This window comes from Phyllobates terribilis, unplaced genomic scaffold (genome assembly GCF_046119375.1).
Source record: "Phyllobates terribilis strain yellow unplaced genomic scaffold, ASM4611937v1 Scaffold_9__5_contigs__length_417890890, whole genome shotgun sequence".
Lineage (NCBI taxonomy): Eukaryota > Metazoa > Chordata > Amphibia > Anura > Dendrobatidae > Phyllobates > Phyllobates terribilis.
In genome coordinates, this window is record NW_027362769.1 from 412077848 (window position 1) to 412102524 (window position 24677).

Consider the following 24677-nt stretch of genomic DNA (forward strand, 5'->3'; position numbering starts at 1 on the left):
GTAAAAAAATATGTAATAAAAAAAAAATGTGGTCACCTGTAGCAGGCAAAGCATTTTTTTTTTATTTCAAACCATCGTAATTTCACACAAAGCAGATTAAACTGTATGGATGACAGTAGTGTCACGGTTCCACCCCTCACTGTGTCTGGGATGCAGTTACTGATAGCTCAGCCGTCCAATCTTGTACAGGGGAGTGCTGTAGCTGTCAGTACTGTGATTGACAGCTCGACCATCCAATCTGGTACAGGGGCGTGCAATAGCTGTCAGTGTGGTGATTGACAGCTCGGCTGTCCAACCTGAGACAGGGAAGCACTGGCTATCTTCAGGTGTTCATTATTCCAGTTGAATGCCAGGCTACTTAACTGAGCTGTTTCCCCCAGATCTCTGCCAGAGGTACATTCAGCTAGTGTGTGTGGTTTGTTCTCTGTGCCTTGAGTTATGTTTATTGATCTTCTGTTGCCTGACCTTGGACCTTGTTCTAACCATCCGTCTGTTTAACCCCTTCTGCTCTGATCTGCTTTCCTCCTGGTATTCTGATGTACGGTATGTTACCTGGCTACGCCTTTGCCTCTTCCCTCTGTTTATGATGTGCCCTCCTGGCTTTGACTTCGGACTCCTTGACTATCCCGTCTCACGGCTTGGCCAGCCGTGAAAAGTAACTCAGCGTCACAAATAGTCAATTTTTAGAACAAAAAAATGTAGTCACCTGTAGCAGGCCAAGTGTTTTTTATAAATTTCAAACCACTGTAATTTCACACAAAGCAGGTTAAACTCTGTGGATGACAATACAGCCAATTTTTTCACCAAAAAAAATGTGGTCACCTGCAACAGCTATATATTTAGCAACAGAATGCAAAGCCCTAATCCCTGCCTAAAGGCTGTATTCAGTTAGGTTATGAATAAGAAGTATCACTTTGAAACGCGTCAACCAGGACTTTGAATATTTCTCTTGGGACTTTCTCCTCGTATGATACATTCATCCATTTGATGATGTAGATTTTCCTTTGAACTACAGTACACACCAAAAGTTTGGACACACCTTCTCATTTAAAGATTTTTCTGTATTTTCATGACTATGAAAATTGTACATTCACACTGAAGGCATCAAAACTATGAATTAAAACTGTATGTTTTTACTGTTGGAATACTAATGGAATAACATGTTGACTTTACCTGAAGTGCTGGATCAGTTCTCTTCATATTCAGCCGCTCTACCTGCTCCAGCAGCTGTCCCTAGGCTAAATGCAGAATGTATCGCATTGAAACAGCAAAGCACAGGATTAGCCCTAAGAAGGACTATTAATATGATGGTTCAGCATCAGCAACAGTATCACCACCTGAGGACTCTGATTAATGACACTGTGCACACACAGGCCTGGACAACTACTCTCTCCCTCCACTCACCACTGTCCCTGAGCTGTGCAATGGCGCCAGTGTGACGAGCCAGGCGTCGTTTGTCCTTTTATAACCTCTGATAAGAGATGTGGCCAGCCAATCATAGTACTGCCACTACCGAGATGGCAACGGCATTACAGTGACACACAGGCAATCCCTGCACGCTTATAGGCCGTGTAACAGGCACCAAACACGCGGGGCGAGGATTAGAGCATTAAACCCAAGCACCGCCCGATGCTAGGTGAGTGCCCAGCCCATCCGAGCACCCAGATACTCGAGTGATATCCGAGTATCACCCACCACGCTCACTCATCGAAGCTTAGAAGGTAATTGGCTTCTTATAAACTTGACTCTAAAGGTGTTGTGAAATGTGCACCAAGATGACAACCACTGATTCCTCGCTGAAAAGGCTCCAGATAAGAAGAATTTGTGAGTCTCTGAGTGAGGAAGGCATATTACATACGGCTGATATATGTGGCATCGTTTTGACGCGCCCCTGGGCCTGTGTCGCGCTGCGTTGCGCACGCGGGAGCTTACCCGGAGCCGGATCTGTTGAGGGTTGTAGTCTCGTGGCGGTGACCCGGTCCGTGCCCAGGGAGTCAAACTGAGCGGCGATGTATCAGCGGTAGATGTTGGACGACTACGCCACCCGTTGAGTACAGCTAAGGAGCTGCTGCTGCAGGGCAGACCGCTGAGGCCGGTGGTAGGATTGTGCAGCGTGATAGTATAACCCCCAACGGGAGGGGTATGGCCTCAGGGCAGCCGACGTGGATGATGGGGGTAGCAGGAACCACTCGGAGACGGTACGGTGTAGTTCAGGGTCTTTACTGGTGACAAAGATAGACCCTCCCGGAGTACTGGCTAGCGATTGGGGCCTGGTCAGTCCTTGAGCAGATGGGATCTCCCCTGGCCAGGCGGAGTTGTAGGCCTCCCAAACTAACTGTACTCTTCTGGCTACCTTGCTAGAGGCGGGTATAAGTAGCCCACGTCCCTCAGTGTACCGTGTGGTGCTCACCCGTATGGCCGGTGACTCGGGGCCTTCGGGTTTCTTGGCCAGAGGACCTGGAATCCCCTGCCTGACGGATTCTGCTGCTGGGTAGGAGTTAGTCCCCACAGCCTCGGACTCCGGGTCCGGTAAGAAATCTTCTCAGTCAGGGCGAGCTCTGCAGCTGCCAGCCCCTGACTCCTTGTAACACTGCTCCCACAGAGCTCCTGATGTTCTGTTCCTATATTTGCTTCTTTTCTCTGTCTCTACTTCTTCTCTACTCACTAACCCTGCCTCAGCCCTAGGTTTATATAGGGGAAGTTCTTCCCCTCCCAGGACTGGGCAGGAGGTGTGGCATGCATAGGATCCCTGACCAAGAGACCTCCCACCTGCTCTCAGACGTAATATCTCTATCACTGTGGCAACCAGACCCCTGGGGTGTCACATTCCCCCCTAGTGAACTTTAGTACTCCGGGACTAAACATATTTTTAGAAAAAAACATAACAAGGTATAAACAATAATAATACAATAAGAAAAACACATAAAGATGGTTACGGCGTGTCCGCAACCGGGTGCAGTTTTGAAGAAAACAAAGGTGTCCATTTCACCAAAACAGGGAGACGTAACCAGGTAGGGGTCTGTCCTGCCCCGAGTCCTTATCAGTCTTTTAGTCCATCCTGGGTTACGCTCCAACTAATTGTACAAGGATTCCAGGTAAATCCACCAAGGACTCCTAAAAATAACTAGAAACACATAATTATTTACAAGCAACAAGAAAAACAGGTAACCATAAATAAAACAACTTATACACTTCAAATCCTCCATCGTGCGGGTAACTGGCCTCTAGTGGCCCTAGTGGACCTACGGAGCTGACTGTCTAGCCCCGAACTACAGGGTGTAGGAACTGTCAAGGGTAAACTGGGCAGCTGTCCACGGGCCCTTTGGCTCACTAGAGGCATGGCAGGTTCACTATAAGCAGAGGGTTGATACTCCTGGTCTGCTGGTGTGGGGTCTTCTGCCTCCTGGACCGGCTGTTCTTCCAGCTCTAGCTGTTGCTCCATAGGTGCTTGGGATGCTGGTTGGAGGAAGGTGAGTACGGGTACCACAACTGCGCCATTGACTTGAGTCCAAGACCGAGGGAAGTCTCCGAGCACAGTACTAACCATATCTTCCCTTTCCTCTACGGGTCGAGGGTCTTCTTGTTCCTCTTCAGGGTTCCGTAGCTGTTCGGGACACTTCTTCAGGTGATCCCGGGATACAATGGTTGTGGTTTCCCCTCCGTCTTTACTGATGGTACAGACCTTTGGGTTGTCGTGGCTTGAGGCAGTACGATGTACGGGTCCTTCTCCCACTGGTCGTCCAACTTGTGGAGCCGCCTTTTCCTCTTCAAGACCTGCTCTCCGGGTACCAGGGGAACAGCGGGAGCATACTGGTTGTAAGTTTTCCTTTGTCTTTCCCTAGCTTGACAGAGACTTCGCTCCACGCTCTCCTGTACTTTCCGGTACTGCTGCTGCCTCTCTGTGTCCCAGTCTGCTTCTGGTGAAGTGTCCTCGGGTGTCAGGACTCCCATCTCCAGGTCAACAGGTAGCTTCCCAGGTCTTGCCCTCATCAGGTAAGCCGGGGTACAGTTGGTGGAACCTACCGGGATGTGGTTGTATAGGTCCACTAGGTCGGGCAGCCTCTCAGGCCACAGACTGCGTTCTTCCAGGGGCAATGTTTACAGAAGATCTATCACCACCTGGTTCATTTTCTCACAAAGTCCATTAGTTTGCGGATGATAGGGTGTCGTCCTTATCTTCCGGCAGCCATACAGAGTGCAGAATTCTTGGAAGACCTCCGCTTCAAAGGCAGGTCCCTGGTCTGTCAACACTTGGTCCGGGTACCCGTGTGGACGGCAGAAATGCTGCTGGAAGGCTCTAGCTGCTGTTCGAGCTGTTAAGTCCTTGACGGGGACGACAACCAAGAACCGGGAGTAGTGATCCACGATGGTTAGTGCGTAGACGTAGCCACTTCTGCTTGGGGTCAGTTTTACATGATCCAAGGCTACCAGTTCCAACGGCTGCCGGGTGATGATGGACTGCAGGGGAGTCTTCTGGCTGGCATGGTCCTTCCTCCTCAGGTTGCACGGGCCACAGTCTCTGCACCACCTCTCGATGGTTCCCCTCATGCCTACCCAATGGAACCGCCCGCGCAGCAGGAACTCCAGCTTCTTCCATCCGAAATGCCCAGCTCCATCGTGGTATGCCTCCATCACCATGGCTGCGTCTCGTCGTGGCACCACTACTTGCCAGATTAGTTCATGCGTCCGGGAGTTAACCATCCTGCGGCACAACTTCCCCTTGTAAAGGAACAGTCTACTCTTTTCTGCCCACAGTTGCTTGGCTTCCTCCGGAGCGTCTGGGTCAAGGCGAGCCTCTGGGAGAGTCAGCATCTCCTTCACCAGCCGGACGGCAGGGTCATTGTCTTGCGTTTCCGCCCAGTTGTAGTGAGGTAAGGGGTTAAGCGTAGCGCCTTGCTTACTCCTTACCCGATGGGAATACTGGATAGTCCCATGACGGTGAAACGCGGGGAGTTCGACTTCTTCCAGTCCCTCTGGATCTTCTCCTACGTCCGGTAGGTTTGGCATCCTGGACAGGGCGTCCGCGTTGGTATTGGAGCGTCCTGCCCGGTATTTGATGGTGAACTCGTAGTTGGACAGGCGGGCCATCCATCTCTGCTCTAGGGCACCGAGTCTTGCCGTGTCCAGGTGTGTCAACGGGTTGTTATCCATGTACACGACGAACCGGGAAGAAGCGAGGTAGTGCTTAAAGCGTTCGGTGACTGCCCACACCACTGCCAGGAACTCTAGCTTAAATGAGCTGTAATTCTCAGGGTTTCTTTCGGTGGGTCGCAGTTTTCGGCTGGCGTAAGCGATTACTCGCTCTTTCCCCTGCTGGATCTGGGACAGCACGGCTCCTAGCCCGATGTTACTTGCGTCGGTGTAGAGGATAAAGGGCTGGCTGTAATCCGGGTACGCCAGGATTTCATCCCCCGTGAGGGCCATCTTCAGCTGGCGGAAGGACTCTTCTTCCAACTTCTCTCATCTGAAGGGCGGCTTCTGGTTCTTGGCCTTCCGGGACTGGCCTATCAGGAGGTCCTGCATAGGAGCTGCCTTTTTGGTGAAACCGGGGATGAACCTGCGGTAGTAGCCTACCAACCCGAGGAACTGCCGCACTTCCTTTACACTGGAGGGACTTGGCCATTCCTTAATTGCGGTGATCTTATCAGGGTCGGGAGCCACTCCGTCAGCGCTCACCACGTGTCCCAGGTACTGCACCTTTGGTTTCAGGAGGTGACACTTGGAGGGTTTCACCTTTAGGCCGTAGCTTGCCAGAGTTTCGAACACTTCCGCCAGGTGTTTCAGGTGGTCCTCATAAGTCTTAGAATATACGATGACATCGTCCAGGTACAACAGGACCGTCTCGAAGTTTCTGTGGCCCAGACAGCACTCCATTAATCGTTGGAAGGTTCCTGGTGCGTTGCAGAGTCCGAACGGCATACAGGTAAACTCGCTAAGTCCCATCGGGGTGGTGAATGCGGTCTTCTCCCGGTCCGCCTCTGCTACAGGAACCTGCCAGTACCCACTAGTGAGATCCAAGGTAGAGAAGAAGTTAGCAGATCTTAAAGCAGCCAAAGACTCCTCTATCCTTGGTAAGGGGTACGCATCCTTGTGTGTGATACGGTTGATTTTCCGGTAATCTACACACATCCTCATGGTGTTGTCTTTCTTTTTGACTAAGACTAGTGGAGCTGCCCAGGGGCTACAGCTATCCCTGATCACCCCAGCCTCCTTCATGTCTCTAAGCATCCCCTTGGCGTGTTGGTAGTGTGCAGGGGGTACGGGTCGATACCTCTCTTTTATGGGAGGATGGTCTCCCGTGGGGATGTGGTGTTCTACCCCCTTGACTCGCCCGAAGTCTAACGGGTGTTTACTAAACACTCTCTCGTACTCTTGAACCACCCGATAGACTCCCTGTTTCTGGTGTGAGGGAGTGGAGTCAGTACCCAAATGTAGTTGCTGACACCAGTCCTCCATTGTTTTCTTAGAGCCGTTACCTTCCTCCGGGTGAGATGGAGGCAAGGGTTCCACAGATTGTATAGCATTTTGGTTAATGGTATATAATTTGGCTAGCGTGGCATACCGGGGCAGGTACACTTCCCTCTTCCCGATATTGATTATGCGAACGGGCACCCTCCCATGGCGTACATTAACCACCCCCCGTGCTGTCAAGATGGTGGGCCTACTGTCTGAGTAAACTGGTTCTACCATTGCCTGGTAATCTCTACCTCTCAGACCAATAGCTGCCCGGCACCAAATCATCATTTCACTTTTTGGGGGCATGGCAATAGGGAAAGGGTCACACATTCTCACGCTACCAATCTCACCGCCGGAGAGTTCCACCTGTTGCCGTCGCATCAGTGCCCGGATCTCTTTCTGGAGCACTCGCTGCTGGCCGGAGCTGGCGTTCTTTGCAACCTGCTGTAAAAGGAAAATCACCTCTGCAAGACAATTTTCAATTACATTAGTTCCTAGAGTTATCTTTGGGTGACTCTCGTGTTTGTCAATGTCTACAATGATCAGTCCCTGTGCTGCCAGTTCGACTCTACCGATTTTAATGGTCACCTCTTTAAATCCAATCTGTGGCACGGGCTGACCATTGCTGGCGATGATACTCAAGTCGTCGTCAGGGTAGCGGGTGATATCCGAGTCATTCCAGTACTGCTTGAAGAGCACGTACGGGATGGTGGTGACCTGTGACCCGGTGTCCAGTAGGGCACTCATAGGAATGCCATCCAGTACCACGGGTAAGACTGGACGTCCTCCCACATATTTGTCGCGCCAGTTCGATGGGCCTGGTGATCTTTTTCCTGGGGGTTGGCCCTCTACCCCAGGTTGTGCCAGTTTAAAGGACAGTACCTTGCCATATGTCCGGGTTGATTGCAGCGGCGGCAGATGGGTCGTCCGTCCTCGTTGTATCGGTCGCTGGGTCTCCCTCTGGCCGGTGGGGTCCTCCTTGGTCGACGCCACGGGATGTCCTCCGGTCCGGATGCCAGCTGGATCTTCCCTGGAGTGGAAACCTGTAAAGACTGCACAGTTCGGGTTAGCGCAGCAACGCTTTTAGCTAGCTCTTGGACCTGATGGTGCAGGTCTGGAGCCGGGTCATTGTTCAAAGCCTGCGCATCAGCTCCCACAGGCCCTGCCGACAAGGGTGCCGCCTCCTGGTGGTAAGTGGTAGTGGGGCGTCTGTCGGTCATAACGCCACCTGGTGCCGGTTCTCGGAGCACCCGGATGGCTCTGTCCTTGAACTGTGCAAATCCCAGATGAGGGTCCTGTAAGGCCATTGCCCGCAACTGGATTCGGTGGGCATTGCAATATAAACCCTCTATAAATTGTTCAGTCAACAGCCTGTCCTCGTCTCCCACGCCGTCAGGGTCGGTCTGCTTAATGGCTCTCAGGGCCTCTTGTAGGTTCAGGGCATAGTCCCTTATACTCTCGTGTGTTCGCTGCTTGCACCCGTAGAATCTAAGCTTGATCTCGGCTGAGGTGCGGGTATCAAAGGTGTCCCTCAGCCGGGTTAGTATCCCTGCGACAGTCCTCCCCCCAGGTGGCCAGGACTTTACCTCCCTTCGGGCTGCCCCAGTTAATTGGGCCACCAGGATGCTCACTTTTTGCTCTTCTGTGAGGGGGTACACCTGGAAGAGGCTATCCAGCTTTTCTCTAAAGTCATGCAGGGTATGTGACTCCCCTGAGTACTGGGGTAGCCAGGCCGCTCCCGGGATATAGGGCATGGTGAAAGGCATGACTGCAGCAGCGGTGGCGCTGGCGGGGGTTGAGGCAGTGAAGCTCTCCTCCGTATCCGACATCCTCCTCCCCCCTAGTGGACCGTGGCCTACCTTGCGATGATCCTCTTCCGTAGGCCGCGGCTCCGCAGTAGATCGTCAGGGTTGAGGACCTTCCGTCGCGCTCCTGTGACGTCGGCGTCTGCTGGGCTCCTTCCAGGACCTTACGCGACGTCCGGACGTGAGGCGGGGCTTCAGTTCTCGAGCGCTTTCGGAGTCCACGCCCCTCTTCTTCCCGCGCGACGTCTTCAAGATGGCGTCCAACGGCGGGAAAACTCCACGGAAGGCGGGAAGAAGGCTGAAAATGGCGCCGGATGGCGGGAATCTTCACCGATGGCGGGAAGAAGGCTGAAGATGGCGCCGGATGGCGGGAATCTTCACCACAGGTAAGTTTGAACAGTCTTTTTCAGGCACGCAGTACCCGGTGGTTGCGGGCACGAAATCCTGCCGACTACGCCAAAAGTTGACGCGCCCCTGGGCCTGTGTCGCGCTGCGTTGCGCACGCGGGAGCTTACCCGGAGCCGGATCTGTTGAGGGTTGTAGTCTCGTGGCGGTGACCCGGTCCGTGCCCAGGGAGTCAAACTGAGCGGCGATGTATCAGCGGTAGATGTTGGACGACTACGCCACCCGTTGAGTACAGCTAAGGAGCTGCTGCTGCAGGGCAGACCGCTGAGGCCGGTGGTAGGATTGTGCAGCGTGATAGTATAACCCCCAACGGGAGGGGTATGGCCTCAGGGCAGCCGACGTGGATGATGGGGGTAGCAGGAACCACTCGGAGACGGTACGGTGTAGTTCAGGGTCTTTACTGGTGACAAAGATAGACCCTCCCGGAGTACTGGCTAGCGATTGGGGCCTGGTCAGTCCTTGAGCAGATGGGATCTCCCCTGGCCAGGCGGAGTTGTAGGCCTCCCAAACTAACTGTACTCTTCTGGCTACCTTGCTAGAGGCGGGTATAAGTAGCCCACGTCCCTCAGTGTACCGTGTGGTGCTCACCCGTATGGCCGGTGACTCGGGGCCTTCGGGTTTCTTGGCCAGAGGACCTGGAATCCCCTGCCTGACGGATTCTGCTGCTGGGTAGGAGTTAGTCACCACAGCCTCGGACTCCGGGTCCGGTAAGAAATCTTCTCAGTCAGGGCGAGCTCTGCAGCTGCCAGCCCCTGACTCCTTGTAACACTGCTCCCACAGAGCTCCTGATGTTCTGTTCCTATATTTGCTTCTTTTCTCTGTCTCTACTTCTTCTCTACTCACTAACCCTGCCTCAGCAATAGGTTTATATAGGGGAAGTTCTTCCCCTCCCAGGACTGGGCAGGAGGTGTGGCATGCACAGGATCCCTGACCAAGAGACCTCCCACCTGCTCTCAGACGTAATATCTCTATCACTGTGGCAACCAGACCCCTGGGGTGTCACAGTTTCTTGTCCACATCTTCTCCGTCTTCTGTCTGTTATCTGTATTTCTCTCTCCATAGCCTCACCTTTCATGTTTCCTCCATTGCTTACTAGTTCCTGTGTTTTTCTGGATCTCCATCTGTTTTCTGTCTTGTCCACATCTTCTCTGTCTTTTGTCTGTTATCTGTATTTCTCTCTCCATAGCCTCACCTTTCATGTTTCCTCCATTGCTTTCTAGTTCCTGTGTTTTTTTTTCGGTCTCCATCTGTTTTCCGTCTTGTCCACATCTTCTCCATCTTTTGTCTATTATCTGTATTTCGCTCTCCATAGCCTCACCTTTCATGTTTCCTCCATTGCTTTCTAGTTCCTGTGTTTTTCTGGACCTCCATCTGTTTTCTGTCTTGTCCACATCTTCTCCATCTTTGTCTACTATCTGTATTTCTCTCTCCATAGCCTCACCTTTCATGTTTCCTCCATTGCTTTCTAGTTCCTGTGTTTTTCTGGATCTCCATCTGTTTTCTGTCTTGTCCACATCTTCTCCATCTTTTGTCTATTATCTGTATTTCTCTCTCCATAGCCTCACCTTTCATGTTTCCTCCATTGCTTTCTAGTTCCTGTGTTTTTCTGGACCTCCATCTGTTTTCTGTCTTGTCCACATCTTCTCCATCTTTTGTCTATTATCTGTATTTCTCTCTCCATAGCCTCACCTTTCATGTTGCCTCCATTGCTTTCTAGTTCCTGTGTTTTTCTCGGTCTCCATCTGTTTTCTGTCTTGTCCACATCTTCTCCATCTTTTGTCTATTATCTGTATTTCTCTCTCCATAGCCTCACCTTTCATGTTTCCTCCATTGCTTTCTAGTTCCTTTGTTTTCTGGATCTCCATCTGTTTTCTGTCTTGTCCACATCTTCTCCGTCTTTGTCTATTATCTGTATTTCTCTCTCCATAGCCTCACCTTTCATGTTTCCTCCATTGCTTTCTAGTTCCTGTGTTTTTCTTGGTCTCCATCTGTTTTCCGTCTTGTCCACATCTTCTCCATCTTTGTCTATTATCGGTATTTCTCTCTCCATAGCCTCACCTTTCATGTTTCCTCCATTTCTTTCTCGTTCCTGTGTTTTTCTCGGTCTCCATCTGTTTTCTGTCTTGTCCACATCTTCTCCGTCGTTGTCTATTATCTGTACTTCTCTCTCCATAGCCTCACCTTTCATGTTTCCTCCATTGCTTTCTAGTTCCTGTGTTTTTCTTGGTCTCCATCTGTTTTCCGTCTTGTCCACATCTTCTCCATCTTTGTCTATTATCGGTATTTCTCTCTCCATAGCCTCACCTTTCATGTTTCCTCCATTGCTTTCTAGTTCCTGTGTTTTTTTCTCGGTCTCCATCTGTTTTCCGTCTTGTCCACATCTTCTCCGTCTTTGTCTATTATCTGTATTTCTCTCTCCATAGCCTCACCTTTCATGTTTCCTCCATTGCTTTCTAGTTCCTGTGTTTTTCTCGGTCTCCATCTGTTTTCTGTCTTGTCCACATCTTCTCCATCTTTGTCTATTATCTGTATTTCTCTCTCCATAGCCTCACCTTTCATGTTTCCTCCATTGCTTTCTAGTTCCTGTGTTTTTCTCGGTCTCCATCTGTTTTCCGTCTTGTCCACATCTTCTCCATCTTTGTCTATTATCTGTATTTCGCTCTCCATAGCCTCACCTTTCATGTTTCCTCCATTGCTTTCTAGTTCCTGTGTTTTCTGGATATTCATCTGTTTTCTGTCTTGTCCACATCTTCTCCATCTTTGTCTATTATCTGTACTTCTCTCTCCATAGCCTCACCTTTCATGTTTCCTCCATTGCTTTCTAGTTCCTGTGTTTTTCTTGGTCTCCATCTGTTTTCTGTCTTGTCCACATCTTCTCCATCTTTGTCTATTATTTGTATTTCTCTCTCCATAGCCTCACCTTTCATGTTTCCTCCATTGCTTTCTTGTTCCTGTGTTTTCTTGGTCTCCATCTGTTTTCTGTCTTGTCCACATCTTCTCCATCTTTGTCTATTATCTGTATTTCTCTCTCCATAGCCTCACCTTTCATGTTTCCTCCATTTCTTTCTCGTTCCTGTGTTTTTCTCGGTCTCCATCTGTTTTCTGTCTTGTCCACATCTTCTTCATCTTTGTCTATTATCTGTATTTCTCTCTCCATAGCCTCACCTTTCATGTTTCCTCCATTGCTTTCTAGTTCCTGTGTTTTCTGGATCTTCATCTGTTTTCTGTCTTGTCCACATCTTCTCCATCTTTGTCTATTATCTGTACTTCTCTCTCCATAGCCTCACCTTTCATGTTTCCTCCATTGCTTTCTAGTTCATGTGTTGTTCTGGATCTCCATCTGTTTTCTGTCTTGTCCACATCTTCTCCATCTTTTGTCTATTATCTGTATTTCTCTCTCCATAGCCTCACCTTTCATGTTTCCTCCATTTCTTTCTCGTTCCTGTGTTTTTCTCGGTCTCCATCTGTTTTCTGTCTTGTCCACATCTTCTCCGTCGTTGTCTATTATCTGTATTTCTCTCTCCATAGCCTCACCTTTCATGTTTCCTCCATTGCTTTCTAGTTCCTGTGTTTTTCTCAGTCTCCATCTGTTTTCCGTCTTGTCCACATCTTCTCCATCTTTGTCTATTATCTATATTCCTCTCTCCATAGCCTCACCTTTCATGTTTCCTCCATTGCTTTCTAGTTCCTGTGTTTTCTGGATCTTCATCTGTTTTCTGTCTTGTCCACATCTTCTCCATCTTTGTCTATTGTCTGTACTTCTCTCTCCATAGCCTCACCTTTCATGTTTCCTCCATTGCTTTCTTGTTCCTGTGTTTTCTTGGTCTCCATCTGTTTTCTGTCTTGTCCACATCTTCTCCATCTTTTGTCTATTATCTGTATTTCTCTCTCCATAGCCTCACCTTTCATGTTTCCTCCATTGCTTTCTAGTTCCTGTGTTTTTCTGGATCTCCATCTGTTTTCTGTCTTGTCCACATCTTCTCCATCTTTGTCTATTATCTGTACTTCTCTCTCCATAGCCTCACCTTTCATGTTTCCTCCATTGCTTTCTAGTTCCTGTGTTTTTCTCGGTCTCCATCTGTTTTCTGTCTTGTCCACATCTTCTCCGTCGTTGTCTATTATCTGTATTTCTCTCTCCATAGCCTCACCTTTCATGTTTCCTCCATTGCTTTCTAGTTCCTGTGTTTTCTGGATCTTCATCTGTTTTCTGTCTTGTCCACATCTTCTCCGTCGTTGTCTATTATCTGTATTTCTCTCTCCATAGCCTCACCTTTCATGTTTCCTCCATTGCTTTCTAGTTCCTGTGTTTTTCTGGATCTCCATCTGTTTTCTGTCTTGTCCACATCTTCTTCATCTTTGTCTATTATCTGTATTTCTCTCTCCATAGCCTCACCTTTCATGTTTCCTCCATTGCTTTCTAGTTCCTGTGTTTTTTTCTCGGTCTCCATCTGTTTTCTGTCTTGTCCACATCTTCTCCGTATTTGTCTATTATCTGTATTTCTCTCTCCATAGCCTCACCTTTCATGTTTCCTCCATTGCTTTCTAGTTCATGTGTTTTTCTCGGTCTCCATCTGTTTTCTGTCTTGTCCACATCTTCTCCATCTTTGTCTACTATCTGTATTTCTCTCTCCATAGCCTCACCTTTCATGTTTCCTCCATTGCTTTCTAGTTCCTGTGTTTTCTGGATCTTCATCTGTTTTCTGTCTTGTCCACATCTTCTCCGTCGTTGTCTATTATCTGTATTTCTCTCTCCATAGCCTCACCTTTCATGTTTCCTCCATTGCTTTCTAGTTCCTGTGTTTTCTGGAACTCCATCTGTTTTCCGTCTTGTCCACATCTTCTCCATCTTTGTCTATTATCTGTACTTCTCTCTCCATAGCCTCACCTTTCATGTTTCCTTTATTGCTTTCTAGTTCCTGTGTTTTTCTCGGTCTCCATCTGTTTTCTGTCTTGTCCACATCTTCTCTGTGTTTGTCTATTATCTGTACTTCTCTCTCCATAGCCTCACCTTTCACTTTTCCTCCATTGCTTTCTAGTTCCTGTGTTTTTCTCGATCTCCATCTGTTTTCCGTCTTGTCCACATCTTCTCCATCTTTGTCTATTATCTGTATTTCGCTCTCCATAGCCTCACCTTTCACTTTTCCTCCATTGCTTTCTAGTTCCTGTGTTTTTCTCGATCTCCATCTGTTTTCCGTCTTGTCCACATCTTCTCCATCTTTGTCTATTATCTGTATTCCTCTCTCCATAGCCTCACCTTTCATGTTTCCTCCATTGCTTTCTAGTTCCTGTGTTTTCTGGAACTCCATCTGTTTTCTGTCTTGTCCACATCTTCTCCATCTTTTGTCTATTATCTGTATTTCGCTCTCCATAGCCTCACCTTTCATGTTTCCTCCATTGATTTCTAGTTCCTTTGTTTTTCTCGGTCTCCATCTGTTTTCTAAGTCTTGTCCACATCTTCTCTATCTTTTATTTATATTTATGGTACAATGTCTTCTCCTCATGTTTCATTGTTTTCGACATTCTTCATCAGCTCCTGTATTTTTTCCGAGTCTCCGTCTGTTTTCCATATTTTGTCCATACCTCTATTATTTGTATTTTTACTTCCATGTTTCTTCCTTTTTTTAGATCCTGTGATTTTTTTTCTGGATCTCTATCTGTTGTCGATGTCTTTTTCATGCCCTCATGGAACTTGCCACATTTCGATGTTGTTTGTGATGTCTCTTCCACATCTTCTCATTATTACTCCATGTTCTCCACAGAATGCTCTCTCCATGGCCTGGACATCGCCTTCCTCATCGATGGCTCTGGCAGCATCTCTGGTGCCGATTTCCAATTAATGCTGGATTTTGTCACTACAATAATGGAGGATTTTAGTGACAGTAACACTCAGGTAGCACGATCTTCACCATCACCGTGTCTCTGACTTTCTTCTCCACCAGTCTACAGTCAGGTCACTAGACATTGGCCAGCTACAAACTGGTGGAAGATCACATGCGTTAACTGAAGCAGAAAAGTTCCTTACATAGATCTGCATGCTGAGGACATTGTCCAGACACTCTATGGTGCACATGATGGAGATGATGGCAGTACGGTAAAAGGTTCATGGGCCTGTTCCCGTATCTGCTCTACTCATTCTTAAAATGATCCTTTAATATCTGCCTGATGGTGAACCCATGTTTTTCCTCTCTTATTTCCCCAGTTTGCTCTCATGCAATATTCCAAAGAATTTGAAACGCATTTTGACTTTATGAACTTTTCAAAAATAAGAGATCCTAAATCATTGACAAGTGGAATAACCCATCAGCAAGGAAAAGCAACGCGGACCTGCACGGCCATCCTGGAGGCAATGTAAGATCTTCACTAGTGATGGGCGAGCACTAAAATGCTCGGCTACTCGTTGCTCGGGTCGAGCACATTGGAATACTCGGGTGCTCGACCCGAGCAACGAGCCCAATGTAGGTCTATGGGAAACTCCAGCATTTTTCAGGCGGCTCCCCCCGGCGGTCTGCAGAGGGCCTAAAAATTGCCCAAATCTATGGGAACAGTGCTCAAATGACATGGGAACAGCATGAGGAAGACCCCTGGAAGCATTGCTGACTACCACGTCACTGCTGTCAACAACACTGTCAGAGTATTATGCCACTTTTACGGACTCACAATAAAACATACAAAAACAAAACCAAAATGGATTTTCCTGGGAAATATATTAAGGAACATCCTTTCCAGGGTAATGACTTGTATATAAGGCAAAATAAATAACCAAAACCAATACTCCTCTACACCTTGGGCTATGTTCACACGTAGCGTTTTTGATGCGTTTTTGCACTTTTGCATTGCTTTCAACCAAGACAAATGCATTCACCAGGAAATGTAATTTTAACATTTTACAACCTTATCTGGCCATGTGATATGTGAGATATCATCAGACACATCCTGTTTCATTTATGAAGGAGTGACTCTGAAATTCACAAGCCTATTTTTATAGGGCCATCAGGCGGCCTTTACTATTCTTAAAGGGCTAGCAGTCGGCCCTCACTATTGTTAGAGAGTCATCAGCCAGCTATGCTTTGTTGTTCCCATTACTAAAGAGTGGGTCTCCTATACTGTTATTGCGCATACAGTAAGTGGCAGGGCTCCCAAAATTAGTTACGGAACAAGGACCGTCTGGCACTGCCCCATTTTTGTAGACCTGTACGCCTCAGGAATAAGAGATATAAAGTTCTCCTTGTAGCATGGGTCTAGAAGTGTCACCAACCAGTAATGACTGTCACCCAAAATTTTGAGAACACGAGGGTCATGGGAAAGGCAGCATAACATAAACTCAGCCATGTGTGTCAGACTGCTAACAGGCAAGACTTCCGTGTCCTCACCAAGAGGATGACTGACCATGCTCTCCTCCTCCTCCTCTCTATCCTCAAGCCATCCTCCTGAACAGATGGTATGACAGTTGTGCAGGTAGTACCATCTATAACGCATGAAACTAGCTCCTGTTCTTCCTCCTCCTCCTCTTCTTCATTGTCAACCAATCCATGTTGGGATGAGATGAGGCTGGGCTGTGTGTAATCACCCTGTATGGTTCCTTGTTCCATCTCATCGTGCTCCGCCTGAAATGCATTATCTTTGATTGTGAGCAGAGAGCGTTTCAGAAGACAGAGAAGCGGGATGGTGACGCTAATTATGGCATCATCGCCGCTCACCATCTTGGTGGAGTCCTCAAAGTTTTGGAGGATGGTACATATGTCATATGTCTGACATCCATGTCCACTCCTGAGGTCTTATGTGTGGAGTCTGAACTGAATACTGATGGCCTTGTTGATGCTGGTAGTCAACAACTGCCCTCACAAATCTTTCCCAACATCTGCAGTATAAAGTTCCAACGCGTGGGGACATCACACACCAGTCTGTGAGCCGGAAACTGCAAACGCTGCGGAAACACAGCAAGGGCGGCGGAAGCTGTAGGTGACTTTCTAAAATGGGCACACAGGCGGCATACTTTGACAAGCAGATTCGGCAGCTCCGGGTAGGTTTTGAGAAACCCCTGAACCACGAGGTTAAGCATATGGGCCAGGCATGGTACGTGTGTGAACTCGCCTCGCCTCAGAGCCGCCACCAGGTTCCGGCCATTGTCACACATGACCATGCCTGGCTGTAGGTTCAGCGGTGTCAGCCACAGATCTGCCTTTCAGAGCTGTCCACAACTCTTCAGCATTGTGCGGTTTGTCACCTAAGCATATTAGATTCAGCACAGCCTGTTGCCTCTTGGCTGAGGCAGTGCTGCAGTACTTCCAGCTTGTGACTGATGTGGTCATTTCAAAGATGTAGGCTGAAGAGGAGGAGGAGGCTGAGGAGGATAAGGTGCAGGAGCTGCAGACTGTGGGGGCAACCCTGATTGACCTAGGGCCCGCAATCCTCAGCGTCGGGAGGATGTGTACCGTCCCAAGGTCCGACTGGGTCCTGGCTTCCACTATGTTAACCCAGTGTGCCGTCAGCGAAATGTACCGTCCCTGCCCACAAGCACTTGTCCACGTGTCCATGGTTAGGTGGACTTTCCCGGTAACTGCGTTGTTGAGGGCATGGCTAATGTTTTGGGACACGTGCTTGTGTAATGCGGGGACAGCACACCGGGTACCGAGGGACGGCCGCCGCCATCAGGTTGTGGAAAGCTTCCGTCTCCACGAGCCTAAAAGGCAATATTTTGAGCGCAAGCAGTCACAAAATGTGGGAATTTAGTAGTGTGGCCTGTGGGGCGTTGGCTGCGTATTTGCGCTTGCGTTCCAAGGACTGGGGTATAGACAACAAGGACGTGCTTGCTGATGGTGCTAGTTGAGAGTGTGCAACGACAGGGCAGGGCAGGAGGCATCTTCGCATGCACTATGGACAGGGGATTGGCTTGCATGCACAACAGCGGAAGAAGCAATGGTGCCACCCGCAGACACTGTTCCTAGACCCTGGGGTTCAGCCCACAAAGTCAGGTGCTTTGCTGCCATGTTCCTGTGGTGCAAATGGCCTTTTTGGGGTTATCGGCAGAGTCTTTAAAAAGCAATTAGACTCGGAAAGACCTAACAGTTGTACTGGCAACTTCCGTCGTGTTGATGTTACGAGGAACAGTTGCCTGCCTTCTGTCTGCGGCCACCACACTGCTTCTTCCTGCCTGTTGGGGTGCTCTGCCTCCCTCCCCCTATGTGCTGCTGTCCTCGCTCTGCATGTCCTCCTGCCAGGTTGGGTCAGTTACTAGATCATCCACCACCTCATCTTCCACTTCCGCACCCTGGTCCATCTCCTGACTTTCTGGGAATTGTCTCTCATCATCGTCCACCTCTTGCGACACTTTTCCACCGTCGCCTTCATGTGACCATGGCTGCTCTAATATTTGGGCATCGCTACATGCGATCTCCTCTTGCCCCATTTCAAGTGGACCAGGCGAGAGGCCTGAAACTATAAATGGAAAAGTGAACAGCTCTTCGGAGTGTCCAAGTGTGGGATCAGTTGTCTCCGGGCACTTGGTATGGTGGAGGAAGGAGGATCAGGGTGAGGAATATGCGGTCCAGACTCATGGCTACTGAGACTTGACCGTGTGGAAGACAGGGTGGTGGTGGTGGTGGCTAAGTGACTGGAAGCATTATCCGCTATCCAACCAACAACCTTTTGACACTGCTCTGGGTTCAATAGTGGTGTTCTGGGGTCCCCTATTAATTGGGACAGGAAGGTCAGGCAAGAAGATGTGGGTGTTTGTTGTGGCACAATTTCAACTTGCCCTCGGCCTCGTCCTCTGCATGCACCATTACCATCACGTCCAGTTCCCCGTCCCTTGCCACGTGCCTTGCCCATTTTAAATGGAAGAAAATATCTTCCACGTTCACTACAAATGGCTGAGTTTGGAGTAAACTTATATGTGATCCGTGTGACGGAGAAAACAGAGTTTTAAATACCTGGCCTGTAGGTAACTATTTTTAACAGTGACCTCGTGTCAATAAGTTCACTGACACACTGCAACAAAATTTTAATGGAGGCCAGAAATGGCAGAATTTAGAACAAACGTATCTCTTTAGAGATAGGGAAGGAGCCCTTAGCCCGGGGATATCTTGATACTGTGCGATGACAGTCTACACAGCAATAAAGCAAGTCCTATTGTATCTAATACCGGCTATTTAGCAACTGTATCAAAGCCTCTTATTTGTGATACTTTCTGCCATGTGTGATACTGTTTGCAGAGTGAACCTCAATGTACCATACAGAACAGGATTTCTCCTCTAGTAAGTCATTGCTATAACTTTCCCTGACTTTTCATAGTAAAGAACTATTTGATCCAAGAAGAGGCACTCGTAAGAATGTGAAGAAGCTTCTGATTATTATAACAGATGGAGAGTCGCGCATGGATAACACTCCATCATCAGAATCTACACGGGAGGCCAACAGGATCGGGGTGCGGCGCTTCGCTATTGGGGTAGTTATAAGTCGTAAGCTTATAGATTACACAGCTTTTCCATGTTCCTTGTTTCCAAATTTCTTCCTAAATGACCAACAGGTAGGAAATGTGTTCTCCCTTCCTATGGCCTATAATGAACTGAAGTCAATAGCTTCTTCGGAACCAGAAGATCATGTCTTTAAGGTTACTAATTTCTCTGCATTGGAAAATTTCCATAAGATGTTAGAAGACAAAATCTTCACTATTGAAGGTAATGTGACACAAATGAGCAATGACCCATCTGACATTTAGTGTGTTCTCCTGTATTTTCTCCTCAACTGTCTTTATTTCTGGCTCTGAGGAATGAAAAGAGGATAAGATGGAAGTGAACTATCTGTGCTCCATCTTCTCTGCATCTATTCTTCATTCCTCCATTTGTTTTCCTCAATATTCTTTTCATTCCTCAGTCTGCTCTCCAGCTTCTCCTCATCTGTCTTCATTCCTCAATTTGTTTTCCTCCACTGCTCTCCTCCACCTTCTTCTTCGGTATGTTCTCCTCTACCTTCTTTACTTTTCTTTCCTCGGTCTGTTCTCCTTAGCCATCTCTACTCTTCGTTCCTCTGTCTTTTCTTCTCCACCTTACTCTGCTATTCATTCCTTGGTCTGCTCTTCCCTATTCTTCATCCCGCGGTCTCTTCTCCTCCACCTTCTCTACTGTTTGTTCCTCATTCTGTTCTCCTCCACCTTCTCTACTCTTCGTTCCTCGGTCTGTTCTCATTCACCTTCTCTACTCTTTGTACTTCATTCACCTTCCTTATTCTTCTGTCATGGCTGGATTTGGGGATTTGATCTGTGGCCTGTTGCTCTATGGTCCGTTACTCGGGCTGCTGAGCTAATCCCTGTTCAAATGCTGATGTTTCAATTGTCTTTGTTCCCCCCTTCTTGGTTTGCTCCTCTCCAGGTGTTTTCCCTTTTCTCGTTTTGCTCTGCCCTATCACATTCTGGGAGAGGTGTTATATGTTCACCCTTCACTGCACTTCTTTGCTGGCTATACCGCTAGGTGGAACTTGGGTTTAGGAGTTCCAGCCCTTCAGCTAAGGATTTTACCTTGCATGATAAACACCAGTTGGATTCCTGCAGTGAGTCTGTTTTCCTTCCTAATTCCTCTTCCATTCACCATTTTAGGTTTCTGGGAGTTTATTCTTGTTTCATTTATTTGTGGCTTTCTTTAACCCTCCCTCTCTACCTTATACGAATGTGTTTTAATTTGCTCACCTTGGGTTTTCGTATCTTCCTGCAGGGAAAATATATATTTTTGTACCGTGTTAGCCAGTAGGCTAACTGAAAAGATGGTAACAAGTTGCAAGCTTTCGAGACTACGCAGGTCTCTTCATCAGGCTAGTATAACGCAAAATCTGAAGAGTCACATATTTATACATAATAAGACACAGAAATAATGCAATAGATGAGACAGGTGACGGAAAGCAGAGTTATTACTATGGGAGAGATAAACAGTTCTGTCTATAAATACTGCATATTTTCCTCTCCTTTTGTTGGCAAAGTTTTGCGACCTTCCCTCTGGTTCCTCAGGTGGTATGAGAAACCTTTTGATGGCCATTTAGGAAGCCAGGTCCAAGGTGGTGCTTTTGAGTTGTGTGGTTAGGGTCTTCTAGTAGTGTACAGGGATCAGTTGGGTGTAGGTGCTGCATCTGTAGTAGGTCTTCCCTTTTTCCGTTACCCATGAGTGAGTGTGTTATGTCCCTCATTCCGAAGTCTGTTCTCCACCACATTCTCTACTCTACTCTTCGTTCCTCAGTCTATTTTCCTCCACTTTCTCTACTCTTCGTTCCTTTGTCTGTTATCCTTTACCTTCCCTATTCTTCATTCCATGGTCTGTTCTCCTCCAACTTATGTACTTTTCATTCCTTAGTCTGTTCTCCTACATCTTCCCTACTCTTCATTCCTTAGTCTGTTTTCTTCCACCTTATCTACTCTTTTGTTCCTTGATCTGTTCTCCTTCACCTTCGCTACTCTTCATTCCTCAGTCAATTCTCTGCCGTCTCTACTCTTCATTCTTCAGTCCGTTCTCCTTCATCTTCCGTATTCTTCATTCTGCGGTCTGCTCTCCTCCACCTTCTCTATTCTTCGTTCCTCAGTATGTTCTCCTTCACCTTCCCTATTCTTCATTCCACAGTCTGTTCTCTTCCACTTTCTTTACTTTTCATTCCTCAGTCTGTTTTCCTCCACATTCTCTACTCTTTGTTCCTTGGTCTGTTCTCCCCAACCTTAGTCTACTCTTTGTTCCTCGGTCTGTTCTCCTCCACCTTTCCTACTCTTAGTTCCTCTAACTGTTTTCTTCCACCCTCCCTATTCTTCTTTACTCAGTCTGTTTTCCTTCTACCTTTCATAATCTTAGTTCCTCCGTCTGTTCTCCTCCAACTTCTCTACTCTTTGTTCCTCAGTCTCTTAACCTCCATCTTCTACACTCTTCATTCATCTATCTGTTCTCTGCCACCTTCCCTACTCTTCATTCTTTGGTCTTCTTTTTGGACTATAGGTTTCTTTCCTTCTTCATTCCTCGGTCTACTCTCCTGAACCATCTCTACTCTTCATTCCTAGGTTTCTTTTCTTTCACCTTCTTGACATTTCATTCCTTGATCTGTTCTCCTCCACTTTCTCTACTCTTCCTTCCATGATCTTTTCTCCTCCACCTTACTTTACTCTTCATTCCTCGATCTGTTCTCCTCCACCTTCCCTACTCTTCAATCTGTAGTCTGTTCTTATTCCCCTTCTCTACTCTTCATTGCTCGATTAGTTCTCTTTCACCTACCCTATTCTTCATTCCGCAGTGTGTTCTCCTCCACCTTCTATACTCTTCACTCCTTGGTCTTTTAACTTTCCTACACTTTGTTCCTCAGTGTTCTCCTCCACCTTTCCTACTATTAGTTCTTCGGCCTGTTCCCCTCCACCTTCTCTATTCTTCGTTCCTCAGTCTCTTCTCCACCTTCTCAACTCTTCATTCCTCGATCTGTTCTCTGCCACCTTCTCTACTCTTCATTCCTTGGTCTGTTCTCTTCCACCTTACTCTACTCTTCATTCTTTGGTCTGTTCTTATCCACCTTCCCTATTTTTCATTCTGTGGTCTGTTTTTCTTTACCTTCTCTACTCTTCATTCCTCGATTTGTTCTCTTTCACCTTCCCTATTCTTCATTCCGTGGTCTATTTTTCTTCAACTTCTCTACTCTTCATTGCTCACTTTATTCTCTTTCACCCTCCCTATTCTTCATTCCACAGTCTGTTCCCCTCCACCTTCTCTATTCTTTGTTCCTCAGTCTCTTTTCCACCTTCTCAACTTTTCATTCCTTGATCTGTTCTCTGCCACCTTCTCTACTCTTCATTCCTAGGTCTATTCTCATCCACCTGCAATATTCTTCATTCCTTGGTTTGTTCTCCTGCACAATCTCTACTCTTCATTCCTAGGTCTATTTTCCTTCACCTTCTCTACATTTCATTCCTTGATCTGTTCTCCTCCTCCTTCTCTACTCTTCGTTCCTTGGTCTGTTTTCCTCCACTTTACTCTACTCTTCATTCTTCGGGGGGCTGTTCTCCTCCACCTTCCTTATTCTTCATTCTGTGGACTGTTTTTCTTCATCTTCTCTACTCTTCATTCCTCGATTTGTTCTCGTTCACCTTCCCTATTCTTCATTCTGCAGTCTGTTCTCCTCTACTTTCTATACTCTTTGCTCGTTAGTCTGTTCTCCTTCAACTCCTACACTTTGTTCCTCAGTGTTCTCCACCTTTCCTACAATTAGTTCCTCAGCCTATTCTCCTCCACCTTTTCTATTCTTCGTTCCTCAGTCTCTTCTCCTCCACATTCTCAACTCTTCTTTCCTCAATCTGTTCTCTGCCACCTCCTCTACTTTTCATTCCTCAATCTGTTCTCCTCTCACTTCTCTACTCTTCTTTTCTCTTCATCTCTTTACTATTAATTTAATTTTGTGCATTACATTGCACCATTTGTGTGAATTACATTACACAAAATTTCTATAGATCTTTCAGAATTGCATTGTAATTAACTTTGTGGAAATATATATGTTCATATACATACCTGTTATCAGAATTCCTTGGTGGTATTCTGTTATCTGGTGGCTATCTCTTGTATTGTTTCCTATCTTCATTATTTGGTGTCCCTCAGTGCTCTCCCTTTGCTTTCATTGCTTCTTGATTTTAATTATTAACTTTTAATTTTTATTATTTAGTTATGTATCTTACTAAAATATTTATTGCTAACATACATTTGTTTGATTTCTGATTATTATGGAATAACACTTATATAATATTTTAGGCTTGTTCTATGTGCCGTCATTTATATTGGAATTACATTTTGCATGATAGGTCTCTTTCCCTCTTCATTCCTCAGTCTGTCCTCATCCACCTTCTATACTCTTCATTCCACGGTCTGTTCTCCATCATCTCTACTATTCATTCCTAGGTTTTGTTCTCCTCCACATTCTTTTCTCTATATTCATTGGTCTGTTCTCCTCCACCCTCTCTGCTGTTCATTCATCAGTTTGTTCTCTTTTACTTTGTCATCTGTTCATTCCTTGGTCTGTTGTCCTCCACCTTCTCAACTCTTCATTTCTCGGTATGTACTCCTTCATCTCCTCTACCCGTCATTCATCGGTCCCATCTCCTCCACCTCCTCTACTCTTCAATCATCGGTCTGTTCTTCTCCATCTCCTCTACCCTTCATTTTTCGGTCTCTTCTCCTCTTCTACTCTTCATTCCTCAGTCTGTTCTCTTTCACCTTCTTATCAATTTGTTCCTCGGTGTCTTGTCCTCCACCTTCTCTTCTCTTCATTCCTCAGTCTGTTCATGTCCATCTCCTCTACTCTTTATTCATTGGTATGTTCTCCTCCACCTCTTCTACTCTTCATTCCTCGGTCTGTTCTCCTACACCTTCTCTATTCTTCATTTATCAGTCTGTGCTCCTCCATCTGCTCTAGTCTTCATTCATTGGTCTGTTGTCCAAAACCTCCAAAAATTGCTCAGATGGATCTCGTATATCTCGCTTATCTTCTCATCTGCTTTCATTCCTCAATGCTTTCTTCTTCCTACTCCTGTCTTTCTTTTGTTGTTCTCTGCCATCTTCTTGTGCTTTTTTCACTTGTGTTTATCCCTCTCCTCCTCATCTCTTCACTATCCTCCTCTTACTCTTTTCTACTTATTTTATTACCAGGTCTGCAGTCTCTAAATGGAGATAAGTTTCAGATGGAAGTCTCTCAAGAAGGATTCAGTGCTTTCTTCTTCCTACTCCTGTCTTTCTTTTGTTGTTCTCTGCCATCTTCTTGTGCTTTCTTCACTTGTGTTTATCCCTCTCCTCCTCATCTCTTCACTATCCTCCTCTTACTCTTTTCTACTTATTTTATTACCAGGTCTGCAGTCTCTAAGTGGAGATAACTTTCAAATGGAAGTCTCTCAAGAAGGGTTCAGTGCATTGTTGACTCCGGTAAGGCTCAGTTCACTGCATTTGTGACCCACCTAATATATACGACGACTTACTCTTAGATCGTTATTACCACAGAAATGGAAGTCCACAGATGATT

The 24677-nt window shown here is 47.0% G+C and overlaps 1 protein-coding gene across 2 annotated transcripts in view; it reads left to right on the plus strand.

The window, feature by feature from the left end:
- Positions 1–24677, plus strand: part of LOC141162674 (integrin alpha-M-like) — a 210171-nt gene that overhangs the window by 116119 nt on the left and 69375 nt on the right. The window contains exons 1-6 of one of the 2 annotated variants that reach the window (XM_073649026.1): positions 301–393; positions 14426–14556; positions 14866–15014; positions 18957–19110; positions 19192–19342; positions 24507–24580. In XM_073649026.1, the coding sequence (XP_073505127.1) occupies positions 14503–14556; positions 14866–15014; positions 18957–19110; positions 19192–19342; positions 24507–24580 (582 nt within the window). In that variant the 5' untranslated portion in view covers positions 301–393; positions 14426–14502. Of the gene's footprint in view, positions 1–300; positions 394–14425; positions 14557–14865; positions 15015–18956; positions 19111–19191; positions 19343–24506; positions 24581–24677 lie in introns of those variants that run through there. The other variant, XM_073649027.1, reaches the window with a different exon arrangement.